Source organism: Chlorocebus sabaeus, chromosome 25 (genome assembly GCF_047675955.1).
Source record: "Chlorocebus sabaeus isolate Y175 chromosome 25, mChlSab1.0.hap1, whole genome shotgun sequence".
In the NCBI taxonomy this organism is placed as follows: domain Eukaryota; kingdom Metazoa; phylum Chordata; class Mammalia; order Primates; family Cercopithecidae; genus Chlorocebus; species Chlorocebus sabaeus.
In genome coordinates this window covers 43,625,907-43,639,839 of record NC_132928.1, presented here as the reverse complement: position 1 = coordinate 43,639,839, position 13,933 = coordinate 43,625,907, and the positions used below count along the sequence as shown (strand labels likewise).

Genomic DNA, 13,933 nt, shown 5'->3' with positions numbered 1-13,933 from the left:
GGGCTTTACTGGAACCACTGTCATTCACTGTAGACACTGTTAACATCTCCCTCCTTCCTTTTTGGTTACCAGAACATCCTTTTTCTCCTGATTTTCTTCCTACCTCAGTGATTGGTTCTGAGTATCATTTATAAGCTTGTCTTCTGTCCCTCTCTTAAATAATGCTGTTGCAATTGTTTCTATCTTTGGCCCTCTTCTCATTTTAGGCACTCTTCTGAAGCAATCTTATTCACTATTCACTATTACCAGAATATCATTTTTCTCCTGATTTTCTTCCTACCTCAGTGATTGGTTCTGAGTATCATTTATAAGCTTGCTTCTGTCCATCTCTTAAATAATGCTGTTGCAATTGTTTCTGTCTTTGGTGCTCTTCTCATTTTAGACTCTCTTCTGAAACAATCTTATTCACTATGAAAGACTCACACATATATATTTCTTGCTCATCTTTATTCTGAGTTCTAGATATGAATATCCCTGTTACATAGACATCTCTATATGAATGTCTTACAGATACTTCAAGCTCAATAGTCCTAAATGGATGCAAATTATCATTCCTTATTCCCTATCCACAAATCTGTTCTTCTGGTATACGCTATTGCATTGCCCAAATATACCATATTCTCCAAATCAAAACCCTGTAGTCATCAGTTCTTCCCTTTAACCCATACCAGTCCGTAACAAAGTTCTATCATTTCTACTTTCTTAATAATTATTGGATATGTCTTCCTTTTCCTCTCCATTTCCAGTGGCATGCTTTTGTTTGATATATTGTTACTGTTGTTTATGCACCCATGTTAGTACACATTAATTCTATAGGTATGCTATAGCACAAGTCTATCTTATCAGTGGTCCTATGAGCTCCCTGAGACGAGAAAGAATATCTTTTCTCTATATACTCTTAGCACCCAGCACAATGCTGGCAAATAGCAGGCTTTCAGTACATGTTTACTGAATAAATGAATGATGGCCAGTGATAAAAGAATGAGTTAATTAGCCAGGCGTAGTGGCGGGCGCCTGTAGTCCCAGCTACTCGGGAGGCTGAGGCAGGAGAATTGCTTGAACCCTGGAGGCAGAGGTTGCAGGGAGTCAAGATCATGCCACTGTACTCCAGCCTAGGTGACAAAGGGAGACTCTGGCAAAAAAAAAAAAAAAAAAAAAGAAAAAAAAAAAAAAAAAGAGTTAACGCCTCTTTACCTCAAAAATGATCAAAAGAAAAAAGTGAATATTCACCATATAAAACACAGACAAAAATAACAATAGTAACTAAGAGTACTGTATGCAAAAGTTGTAGTCACATCCTCTTGTTGAGTCTAACAGGAATCCTCTGAAGTAGGCACCATTTTTAAGGACACGGGGCTGAGAGAGGCAGTAAGGAGCAGACACAGAATTTGAATCCGGGAAACATGACTCTAGAGCCCATGCTCTAGGCTAATCTGCTCAGGAATTTTAAATTTTTGACATTTACTAAATAAAAAAGAATTATGAAAATTGTATCAACAGCAATTATAATCTACAATCTTAGTTGGGAAGCAACAGTGTTTTATAAACAAATCAACCACTTTTTTCAAAATAATGTTACTGTATAATACATGATAAAAAAATGTTATAACTCCACCAAAACTGAGACACTATGTGCTTTTTTTCCATAGGTCCTCCTATTATCACTCTTGAGCCAGTGGAAACTGTTATTAATGCTGGTGGCAAAGTCATATTGAATTGTCAGGCAACTGGAGAGCCTCAACCAACCATTACATGGTCCCGTCAAGGGCACTCTATTTCCTGGGATGACCGGGTTAACATGTTGTCCAACAACTCGTTGTATATTGCTGATGCTCAGAAAGACGATACCTCTGAATTTGAATGTGTTGCTCGAAACTTAATGGGTTCTGTCCTTGTCAGAGTGCCAGTCATAGTCCAGGGTGAGTGTGATCAGAGGAATATTCATAGTAAACAGTACCTGGGGTGACTCAAATCATGGAAATTATTAAGCACTTTAGTCCAAGTCACCTGTCACCTTGAGATACTTTTAGGTGTTGGGGAGAGGAAAAAATCATCAAAATTTACAGATTGAAGGGCCTAAACCAATACATATTTTAGAGCTTTAAAATGTCAAGGTTTTAATTTAAAATCCCAAACTAAATTTCTGATTCACAACTAAGTCAAATCTATTCTCAGAAATCAATGTATATGTTTTCGCTTTAAAGAATGACTTATGTCCAAAAGGTAAGCAGTTTGTAAACTCGTTGGTCTCTAACTCTTCCAGCAGCCATGTGCAAGTGAGTGAGGATGAGATCTGAGAAGAAACTCTAGCTAACAGAAGTTCTTCTCTGTTGGATTTTAATTTTACCTTAAAGGAGAGATTTCATAAGCTATTTCTCAACAACTATATATTTAGCTCTGTAACCAGCGCATATCTTAAATGAAATCTCCTTTACAATATTTTATTTGCAAAGCTAAGACAAAGGACAATGTTTTACTTGCAGTTCATGGTGGATTTTCCCAGTGGTCTGCATGGAGAGCCTGCAGTGTCACCTGTGGAAAAGGCATCCAAAAGAGGAGTCGTCTGTGCAACCAGCCCCTTCCAGCCAATGGTGGGAAGCCCTGCCAAGGTTCAGATTTGGAAATGCGAAACTGTCAAAATAAGCCATGTCCAGGTACACCTCCTTATTTAACTGATAGGCATGTGTTTAATAGACCTTCATTTTTGTTTTCTACCTATGGATTACCCCAGTGTGAGTACTCCCGATTGAAATATACCTGATGGTGTAATGGTTCACCTTTGTATAGTGGATGGTAGCTGGTCGGAATGGAGTCCCTGGGAAGAATGCACAAGGAGCTGTGGACATGGCAACCGAACCAGGACCAGGACTTGCAATAATCCATCAGCTCAGCATGGTGGGCGGCCATGTGAAGGGAATGCTGTGGAAATAATTATGTGCAACATCAGGCCTTGCCCAGGTGAGAACCCACCAATAATACTAGGATAAACAAAACTTTTCTATCTTAACTCCTAGGAAAAAATTACATTTGCCTTTTCTTCTTCATTGTAAAAAGATGTTATGGCCTGTACTCTTGAGAATATGTTCATTCACTATATTCTAAGTTCTCTTTCATGGAGAAACTTGTAAAAGTATGGCATTCATTGATGTTAAGCAAAATACCTGCTTTAATTGAACATGAAGAAAAGGTCCAAACTGGAGTGTATTTCTCACTCATGTAAAGAAAACATAAGTATTGACAAGGTCATAAAGTAACATCTAATCCAGTCATCCATTTTGAGGTGAGGAAAATGAACCCTACAGAGGTTAAAGACTTGCCCAGAAACACACAACTGGTGAGGGGTAAATGGTAATCGCTATCATTCACTAAATACTTACCATACAATAGGAACCATGCTAAGTGCTTTATATTGTTAATATTGCATATTGTTATTGATTTTGTGTTTTAGCACTCTTTCCGAGTAAAGCGACAAATCAAACAAGTCTAAGTAGAAAACTTTTCAGGTGTAATTGAATCCAAGGATTTGGAGAGTGCTTTTACTAACATGTTTTCCATCTCTCGTCTCTGCTTTCCTCTCTTTGGCTTTATTCGCTATTAAACTCTTTCCATGTGGTGGAAACAATGACTGCTGACAGCTACTGGCTCACAGGGGCCTTATAATCTAAGTGAGACCTTAGAGAAAAAGAGTTCCCTTGTCTCTCAGAATTTCTATCAGTCTCTGGGAAGGAACCCTGTTTGCTTTTGTTCGGGTCACATGCTTACCCCTGAACTCAAGTGAGTCCAGGGTATTCTAATAGCCAGCTTGGGTGAACTGTCTACCTAGTGTAAAGAGGGGCAGAGAAAGAAATCATGCAAAGTAGAGGAGCTGTTCATTTATTTATTCATTCATCCAACAAATATTTATTGAGCCCTTACTTTGTCATCAAGACACTGTTCTAGTTGCTAGAGTTAAAATAATAAACAGTATCTTTCCAGTTTTGATCAGCATACCCAAAAAAATCAGAGACTTGAAATGATGGAGTACAACTTGGAGAGATATCTTAGCTGGAATGTCAGAAAAAGAAATAGTGACAAACCAAAACGGGACAGGTATTCACTACATTGGGTATTGCATCCTATTGTGCAGATGAGGAAAGATTTAGAAAATAATGTTCAGTGATTCACTAAGGATAGATAGCTAATAAAAAGTGAATCAAAGTTTTGAACTCAGGTTGATCTAATTACCAAGGTTATTTAAATTGTAGGTATCTGGATTTGCAATTCGGAACTTTGATTACATTACAAAAACGAAGTACTGTCCTGAAATCTTAAAATAAATGAGAAGCCATTTATTTTAGTCTTAAAGAATTTAAAAGTTGGTTGTAATAACATTATGTTCTAAACTTAAAAGAGCAGGAAATACTTGATTGAGCAATTTTGTGTAATTTGTCATCTATAATAACTATATAATAACTAAATGATATTGGTAAATATCCTAAAATAAAAACCAGTCTTTTCTCTTCATGTTGAGTAACTCTTCGCTTACTACTGTCTGTTTGCTTACTTGCTGTTGTTTTGTTCACTATTTTATTGGCTTGTATTTTTTTAAAAGGCTTTCTCTAGTTATTTCCCCTAGCCCCTAAGCCAATTGAACTTAGCTATTTTTTTGAGCACAGTGTTGGTGGTGTCCTAGAGCCATTCAATGAAAGCATGTATTTCTTCCCGATAAGAGCATGTATGAAAATTTACTGATGCCATATTGGTAGGGTAAGTATCAGCTGTAGTAGGAGTATCTATACCACAAAAATTAGCGATGCTACAAGTTTTCCTCCTCACCCCTAGAGAGCTGGTTGTTAAACATTTCTCAGCTCACCATTGCAAAATGGGCGCCAGCCTAAGATAGCCTTTCTCATCCAGGAGGTACATGAAAATCTCAGGGGCAGAAGATACTTACTTTTGGTACAATTCATTTCTAACAATGTTGAATTTACAAAAGAGTTGCAAGAAGAGTACAGATAATTTCTATATAACACTATCTAGGTGAAATTTTGTGTATTTCCTGAAGCAAGGACATTCTCTTTCATGAACATAGTACAGTGATCAAAATTGGGAAATTTAACATTGATACTACTGTTACCTCATTTCATTATCTAATCTTGTTATGTAATCCATAGGCCATATTCGGATTTTGCCAGTTGTCCCAGTAATATCATTTATAACTCTTTTATCCCCCATTCCAAGATCTGATCCAGGATCACACTTGTACTTATTTGTTGTGTCCCGTTAGTCTCTTTTAATTGGAAAATTTTCTCAGTCTTTTTCTTTCATGAACTTGATATATTTTTGTTTTAATTATACTTTAAGTTCTAGGGTACATGTGCACAACGTGCAGCTTTGTTACATATGTATACATGAGCCATGTTGTTGTGCTGCACCCATTAACTCATCATTTACACTAGGTATATCTCCTAATGCTATCTCTCCCCCTTCCCCACAATAGGACCCGGTATGTGATGTTCCCCTTCCTGTCTCCAGGTGATCTCATTGTTCAATTCCCACCTATGAGTGAGAACATGCAGTATTTGGTTTTCTGTTCTTGAGATAGTTTGCTGAGAATAATGGTTTCCAGCTGCATCCATGTCCCTACAAAGGACACGAACTCATCCTTTTTTATGGCTGCATAGTATTCCATGGTGTGTATGTGCCACATTTTCTTAATCCAGTCTGTCACTGATGGACATTTGGGTTGATTCCAAGTCTTTGCTATTGTGAATAGTGCTGCAATAAACATACGTGTGCATGTGTCTTTATAGCAGCATGACTTATAATCCTTTGGGTATATCCCCAATAATGGGATGGCTGGGTCAAATGGTATTTCTAGTTCTAGATCCTTGAGGAATCGCCACACTGTTTTCCACAATGGCTGAACTAGTTTACAGTCCCACCAACAGTGTAAAATTGTTCCTATTTCTCTACATCCTCTCCAGCACCTGTTGTTTCCTGATTTTTTTAATGATCGCCATTCTAACTGGTGTGAGATGGTATCTCATTGTGGTTTTGATTTGCATTTCTCTCATGGCAAGTGATGATGAGCATTTTTTCATGTGTCTGTTGACTGTATGAATGTCTTCTTTTGAGAAGTGTTTCTTCATATCCTTTGCCCACTTTTTGATGGGGTTGTTTTTTTCTTGTAAATTTGATTGAGTTCTTTGTAGGTTCTGGATATTAGCCCTTTGTCAGATGAGTAGATTGCAAAAATTTTCTCCCATTCTGTAGGTTGCCTGTTCACTCTGATGGTAGTTTCTTTTGCTGTGCAGAAGCTCTTTAGTTTAATTAGATCCCATTTGTCAATTTTGGCTTTTATTGCTGTTGCTTTAGGTGTTTTTGACATGAAGTCCTTGCCCATGCCTATGTCCTGAATGGTATTACCTAGGTTTTCTTCTAGGGTTTTTATGGTTTTAGGTCTAACATTTAAGTCTCTAATCCATCTTGAATTAATTTTCATATAAGGAGTAAGGAAAGGATCTAGTTTCAGTTTTCTACTTATGGCTAGCCAATTTTCCCAGCACCATTTATTAAATAAGGAATCCTTTCCCCATTTCTTGTTTTTGTCAGGTTTGTCAAAGATCAGATGGCTATAGATGTGTGGTATTATTTCTGAGGACTCTGTTCTGTTCCATTGGTCTACATCTCTGTTTTGGTACCAGTACCATGCTATTTTGGTTACTGTAGCCTTGTAGTATAGTTTGTAGTAGTGTGATGCCTCCAGCTTTGTTCTTTTGGCTTAGGATTGTCTTGACAATGCAGGGTCTGTTTTGGTTCCATATGAACTTTAAAACAGTTTTTTCCAATTCTGTGAAGAAAGTCATTGGTAGCTTGATGGGGATGGCATTGAATCTATAAATTACGTTGGGCAGTATGGCCATTTTCACAGTATTGATTCTTCCTATCCATGAGCATGAAATGTTCTTCCATTTGTTTGTGTCCTCTTTTATTTCACTGAGCAGTGGATTGTGGTTCTCCTTGAAGAGGTCCTTTACATCCCTTGTAAGTTGGATTCCTAGGTATTTTATTCTCTTTGAAGCTATTGTGAATGGGAGTTCATTCATGATTTGGCTGTTTATCTGTTACTAGTGTATAAGAATGTTTGTGATATTTGCACATTGATTTTGTATCCTGAGACTTTGCTGAAGTTGCTTATTAGCTTAAGGAGATTTTGGGCTGAGAAAACTGGGTTTTCTAAATATACAATCATGTCATCCACAAACAGGGACAATTTGACTTCTTCTTTTCCTAACTGAATACCCTTTATTTCTTTCTCTTGCCTGATTGCCCTAGCCAGAACTTCTAACACTATGTTGAATAGGAGTGGTTAGAGAGGGCATCCCTGTCTCGTGCCAGTTTTCAAAGGGAATGCTTCCAGCTTTTGCCCATTCAGTATGATATTGGCTGTGGTTTTGTCATAAATAGCTCTTATTATTTTGAGATACGTTCCATCAATACCAAATTTATTGAGAGTTTTTATCATGAAAGGCTGTTGAATTTTGTCAAAGGACTTTTCTGCATCTATTGAGATAATCATGTGGTTTTTGTCTTTGGTTCTATTTATATGCTGGATTACATTTATTGATTTGCGTATATTGAACCAGCCTTGCATCCCAGGGATGAAGCCCACTTGATCATGGTGGATAAGCTTTTTAATGTGCTGCTAGATTCGGTTTGCCAGTATTTTACTGAGGAGTTTTCCATCGATGTTCATCAGGGATATTGGTCTAAAATTCTCTTTTTTTGTTGTATCTCTGTCAGGCTTTGGTATCAGGATGATGTTGGCCTCATAAAATGAGTTAGGGAGGATTCCCTCTTTTTCTATTGATTGGAATAGTTTCAGAAGGAATGGTACCAACTCCTCCTTGTACCTCTGGTAGAATTCGGCTGTGAATCTGTCTGGTCCTGAAGTTTTTTTTGGTTGGTAGGCTTTTAATTATTGACTCAATTTCAGAGCCTGCTATTGGTCTATTCAGGGATTCAACTTCTTCCTGGTTTAGTCTTGGGAGAGTATAAGTGTCCAGGAAATTGTCCATTTCTTCTAGGTTTTCTAGTTTATTTGCATAGAGGTGTTTATAGTATTCTCTGATGGTAGTTTGTATTTCTGTGGGGTCGGTGGTGATATCCCCTTTATCATTTTTTATTGTATCTATTTGATTCTTCTCTCTTTTCTTCTTTATTAGTCTTGCTAGTGGTCTACCAATTTGGTTGATCTTTTCAAAAAACCAGCTCCTGGATTCATGGATTTTTTTTGGAGGGTTTTTTGTCTCTCTCTGCTTCAGTTCTGCTCTGATCTTAGTTATTTCTTGCCTTCTGCTAGCTTTTGAATGTGTTTGCTTTTGCTTCTCTAGTTCTTTTAATCGTGATGCTAGGGTGTCAATTTTAGATCTTTCCTGCTTTCTCTTGTGGGTATTTAGTGCTATAAATTTCCCTCTACACACTGCTTTAAATATGTCCCAGAGATTCTGGTGTGTTGTATCTTTGTTCTCATTGGTTTAAAAGACCATCTTTATTTCTGCCTTCATTTCGTTAGGTACCCAGTAGTCATTCAGGAGCAGTTTTGATTGAGTTTCTTAGTCCTGAGTTCTAGTTTGATAGCACTGTAGTCTGAGAGACAGTTTGTTATAATTTCTGTTCTTTTATATTTGCTGAGGAGTGCTTTACTTCTAACTATGTGGTCAATTTTGGAATAGGTGCAATGTGGTGCTGAGAAGAATGTATATTCTGTTCATTTGGGGTGGAGAGTTCTGTAGATGTCTATTAGGTCTGCTTGGTGCAGAGTTGAGTTCAATTCCTGGGTATCCTTGTTGACTTTCTGTCTCGTTGATCTGTCTAATGTTGACAGTGAGGTGTTAAAGTCTCCCGTTATTATTGTATGTCAAAGTCTCTTTGCGAGTCTCTAAGGACTTGCTTTATGAATCTGGGTGCTCCTGTATTGGGTGTATATATATTTAGGAGAGTTAGCTCTTCCTGATGAATTGATCCCTTTCCCATTATGTAATGGCCTTCTTTGTCTCTTTTGATCTTTGATGGTTTAAAGTCTGTTTTATCAGAGACTAGGATTGCAACCCCTGCTTTTTTTTGTTTTCCATTTGCTTGGTGGATATTCCTCCATACCTTTATTTTGAGCCTATGCATGTCTCTGCATGTGAGATGGGTCTCCTGAATACAGCAAACTGATGGGTCTTGACTCTTTATCCAGTTTGCCAGTCTGTGTCTTGTCATTATGATATTAGCTGGTTATTTTGCTCGCTAGTTGATGCAGTTTCTTCCTAGCATCGGTGGACTTTACATTTTGACATGTTTTTGCAATGGCTGGTACCTGTTGTTCCTTTCCATGTTTAGTGCTTCCTTCAGGATCTCTTGTAGGGCAGCCCTGGTGGTGACAAAATGTCTAAGCATTTGTTTGTCTGTAAAGGATTTTATTCCTCCTTTACTTATGAAACTTAGTTTGGCTGGATATGAAATTCTGGGTTGAAAATTATTTTCTTTAAAAATATTGAATATTGGCCCCCACTCTCTTCTGGCTTGGAGAGTTTCTGCTGAGAGATCTGCTGTTAGTCTGATGGGCTTCCCTTTGTAGGTTACCTGACCTTTCTCCCTGGCTGCCCTTAACATTTTTTCCTTCATTTCAACTTTGGTGAATCTGACAATTATGTGTCTTGGAGTTGCTCTTCTCGAAGAGTATCTTTGTGGCATTCTCTGCATTTCCTGAATTTGAATGTTGGCCTGCCTTACTAGGTTGGGGAAGTTCTCCAGGATGATATCCTGCAGAGTGTTTTCCAACTTGGTTCCGTTTCCCTGCCACTTTCAGGCACACCAATCAGACATAGATTTGGTCTTTTCACATAATCCCGTATTTCTTGGAGGCTTTGTTCATTTATTTTTACTCTTTTTTCTCTACACTTCTCTTCTTGCTTCATTTCATTCATTTGATCTTCAAGCGCTGATACTCTCTTCCAGATGATCGAGTCACTTACTGAAGCTTGTGCAGTTGTCACATAGTTCTCGTGTCATGGTTTTCATCTCTATCAGTTCTTTTAAGGACTTCTCTACATTGATTATTCTAGTTATCCATTCATCCATTCTTTTTTCAAGGTTATTAGTTTCTTTGCACTGGTTACGTAGTTCCTTCTTTAGCTCTGAGAAGTTGGATCTACTGAAACCTTCTTCTCTCGACTCGTCAAAGTCATTCTCTGTCCAGCTTTGTTCTGTTGCTGGCGATGAGCTGCATTCCTTTGGAGGGGGAGATGCACTCTGATTTTTTGAATTTCCAGCTTTTCTGCACTACTTTTTCCCCTTCTTTGTGGTTTTATCTGCCTTTGGTCTTTGATGATGGTGACGTACTGATGGGGTTTTGGTGTGGGTGTCCTTTCTGTTTGTTAGTTTTCCTTCTAATAATCAGGACCTTCAGCTGCAGTTCTGTTGGAGTTTGCTTGAGGTCCACTCCAGACCCTGTTTGCCTGGGTATCAGCAGCAGAGGCTGCAGAAGATAGAATGTTGCTGAACAGCAAGTGTTGCTGTCTGATTCTTGCTCTGGAAGCTTTGTCTCATGCATGTACCCTGCCGTGTGAGTTGTGAGGTGTCGGTCTGCACCTAGTGGGGGATGTCTCCCAGTAGGCTACTCAGGGGTCAGGGACCCACTTGAGCAGGCAGTCTGTCAGTTGTTCTCAGATCTCAACCTCCATGCTGGGAGATCCACTGTTCTCTTCAGAGCTGTCAGATGGGGGCATTTACCTCTGCTAAGGTTTCTGCTGCTTTTTGTTTAGCTATGACCTGTCCCTAGAGGAGGAGTCTACAGATGCAGGCCAGCCTCCTTGAGCTGTGGTGGGCTCCACCCAATTCGAGCTTCCCAGTGGCTTTATCTACTTAAGCCCCAGCAATGGCAGGTGCCCCTCCCCCAGCCTCGCTGCTGCCTTGCAGTTAGATCTCAGACTGCTATGCTAGCAATGAGGGAGGCTCCGTAGGCATGGGACCCTCCAGGCCAGGTGTGGGATATAAATTCCTGGTGTGCCATTTGCTAAGACCCTTGGTAAAGCATAGTATTAGGGTGGGAGTTACCCGATTTTCCAGGTATTGTGTGTCTCAATTTCCTTTGGCTAAGAAAAGGAATTCCCTTCCTCCTTGTGCTTCCCAGGTGAGGTGATGCTTCACCCTGCTTCAGCTCCCACTTGTCGGGCTGCACCCACGGACCAGCGCCAACTGTCCGACAAGACCCACTGAGATGAACCCAGTACCTCAGTTGAAAATGCAGAAATCACCTGTATTCTGTGTCACTCACACTGGGAGCTGGAGGCTGGAGCTGTTCCTATTTAGCCATCTTGGGCACACCCCTAGAACTTGATATTTTTTAATATACAGGCCAACCATTTTAGAGAAGACAATTGAATTCGGATTTGCCTAACGTTTCCTCATGATTACATGTAGGTTTTGCATTTTGGCAGGAACACCACAGAAATGATTTTGTGTCCTTCTCAGTGCATCATTTCAGAAGGCACATAATGTCAGTTTGTCCCATACTGGTGGTTTTACCTTTCTTTACTTGTTTAAGGTGGTGTCTGTCATTGCATAGTTACTATTTTTGCTTCTAAGTATTTTGTAGGGAAACTTGGAAACTATATAAACATCTTATCAACCTTTCACCCACTAGTTTTAGCATCCATTTCTGATTTCTACTTGAATCAGTTATTACTGTGATTTTTGCAAAACAGTTATTTTCTTACTCCATCATTATCTTCCATATCTGTTATTGACCTCTCTCAGGAACTTTCTTGTTTTTTTACTTTATGATTTATAGCAATAAGGACTCAGGCATTATTCAATGGATTATCACAGTGGAACCCAACCTTTTTGGCACCAGGGACTGGTTTTGTGGAAGACAATTTTTCTACAGATCGAGGGTTGGGGGGATGACTTCAGGATGATTCAAGCACATTATATTTATTGTGGATTTTATATACAATGAAATAATTATACAACTCACCATAATGTAGAATCAGTGGAAGCCCTGAGCTTGTTTTACTGCAACTAGAAGGTCCTTTCCAGGGTTGATGGGGGACAGTGACAGATTATCAGGCATTAGATTCTCATAAGGAGCACACAACATAGATCCCTCACATGCGCAGTTCACAATAGGGTTCATGCTCCTATGAGACTCTAATGCCACTGCTGATCTGACAGGAGACGGAGTTCATGGAATGTTAGCAGTGGGTGGTAGCTGTAAATACAGCTGTGAAGCTTTGCTCACTTGCCAAGCGATCCATGGCCCATGGGATTGAGGACCCCTGGTTTATCATACACTGTCATTATTTATCGTGATGTTCACATTATCCTAGAATAGGTTAGTGGAGGAAGGCCTGTCCCGGCTGGCTTCAGTGTTCTCTTGGGATGTCCTCATGATTCTTTAAATATTTTCTTACTTTCTGGTACAAATAGTTACTTCAAACTTATTTTGTACTTTCCCTGCCCCAGTTAGAAGAGTGTTTTTAAACTGCAAATCTTTTTTAAAGATTGATATATTTGGGGATGGCCTACCCTGACATTTGAGAATCATTGTCATTAAAATACATACATAGCTACAGATTAAAGAATGAGCATTTTTTCAAGTGTCTGTCTGAAAATTGTTGAGAACTTTGAGCAAAGCTCATCATACCTCCTAGCTTACACTTTTATGTAGGATTTACTATGTGTCCTGTACTGTTCCAAGCACTTTTCTTCTACAAATTCATTGTTCACCTCAACTCTAATAAATTATCTTTTATTTGCATATTGCAGATGATGAAACTAGGCACACAGAAGCCAAGTCACTTGTCAGAATTGCATGGCCTCTAAGGGCAGAATAGTTATTCAGGCCCAGAGTGTCTGCCTGGAGACCCCACCCCTAGCATTGTGCTTCTCTACCCTTCCATAATTAAAACTGCAACATAGTGTAACAAATTCAGTTATAAGATTTTGCATGTTTCTTACCTACCAATCCCTCTGTAGTTTTTTTTTTTTTTAATATTTTAACTTTCATTTTAGTTTCAGAGGTACATATTCAGGTTTGTTATATAGGTAAACTTATAACTCAGGGATTTGATGTACAGATTATTTTGTCACTACCTGGGTACTAAGCATAGTATCCAACAGTTTATTTTTCTAAACCTCTTCCTCCTTCCACCCTCCTTCCTCAAGTAGGCCCCAGTGTTTGTTGTTCCCCTCTTTCTGCCATGTGTTCTCATTATTTAGCTCCCATTTATAAGTGAGAATATGTGGTATTTGGTTTTCTGTTCCTGAGTTACTTTGCTGAGGATACTGACCTCTAGTTCCATCCCTGTTCCTGCAAAGGACGTGATCTCATTCTTTTTTTATGGCTGCATAGTATTCCATGGTATATATATACCACATTTTCTTTATCCAGTCTACTGTTGTTTGCTGTTTTGGTTGCTTCTGTCTTTACTATTGTAAATAGTGCTTAATGAACACACACGTGCATGTGTCTTTATGGTAGAACAATTTATATTGCTTTGGGCATATGCCCAATAGTGGGATTGCAGGGTCAAATGGTAGTTGTGTTTTTAGTTCTTGTTTTTTTGCGTCATCTAGATAGCATGATGTTTTATGCCTTCTCCAGTTTATGTTATCATTCTTCCTTTTTTCTTGCTGTCATTCCATTCTTATAAAAGAAACACTTGAACTCTACAACATTTTGTGTCATGAAGTCCAATTCTAGTTAGGATTTTCCATATTGGTTAAAAAATAAAAATAAAAAAGTCTTTAGCTGAAAACCTATAATTATATGTAATAGAAATAACACAGAAATGAATAAATGTTACCCAATTGTTAACCCTCCAATTAAAAATGCATCTATATTAAATGGCATTATAGTATAAGAAGTTGGGACTTTTGTTAACCAACAGTCTTGAAAATA

The 13,933-nt window shown here is 38.6% G+C and overlaps 1 protein-coding gene across 8 annotated transcripts in view; it reads left to right on the top strand.

Annotated features, from left to right (window-relative positions):
* HMCN1 (hemicentin 1) overlaps positions 1 to 13,933 on the top strand; it is a 454,658-nt gene that overhangs the window by 398,722 nt on the left and 42,003 nt on the right. For all 8 annotated transcript variants that reach the window (XM_073011674.1, XM_073011672.1, XM_007989160.3 and 5 more), the window contains 3 exons: positions 1,650 to 1,919; positions 2,484 to 2,654; positions 2,788 to 2,958. In XM_073011674.1, the coding sequence (XP_072867775.1) occupies positions 1,650 to 1,919; positions 2,484 to 2,654; positions 2,788 to 2,958 (612 nt within the window). The remainder of the gene's footprint in view (positions 1 to 1,649; positions 1,920 to 2,483; positions 2,655 to 2,787; positions 2,959 to 13,933) is intronic.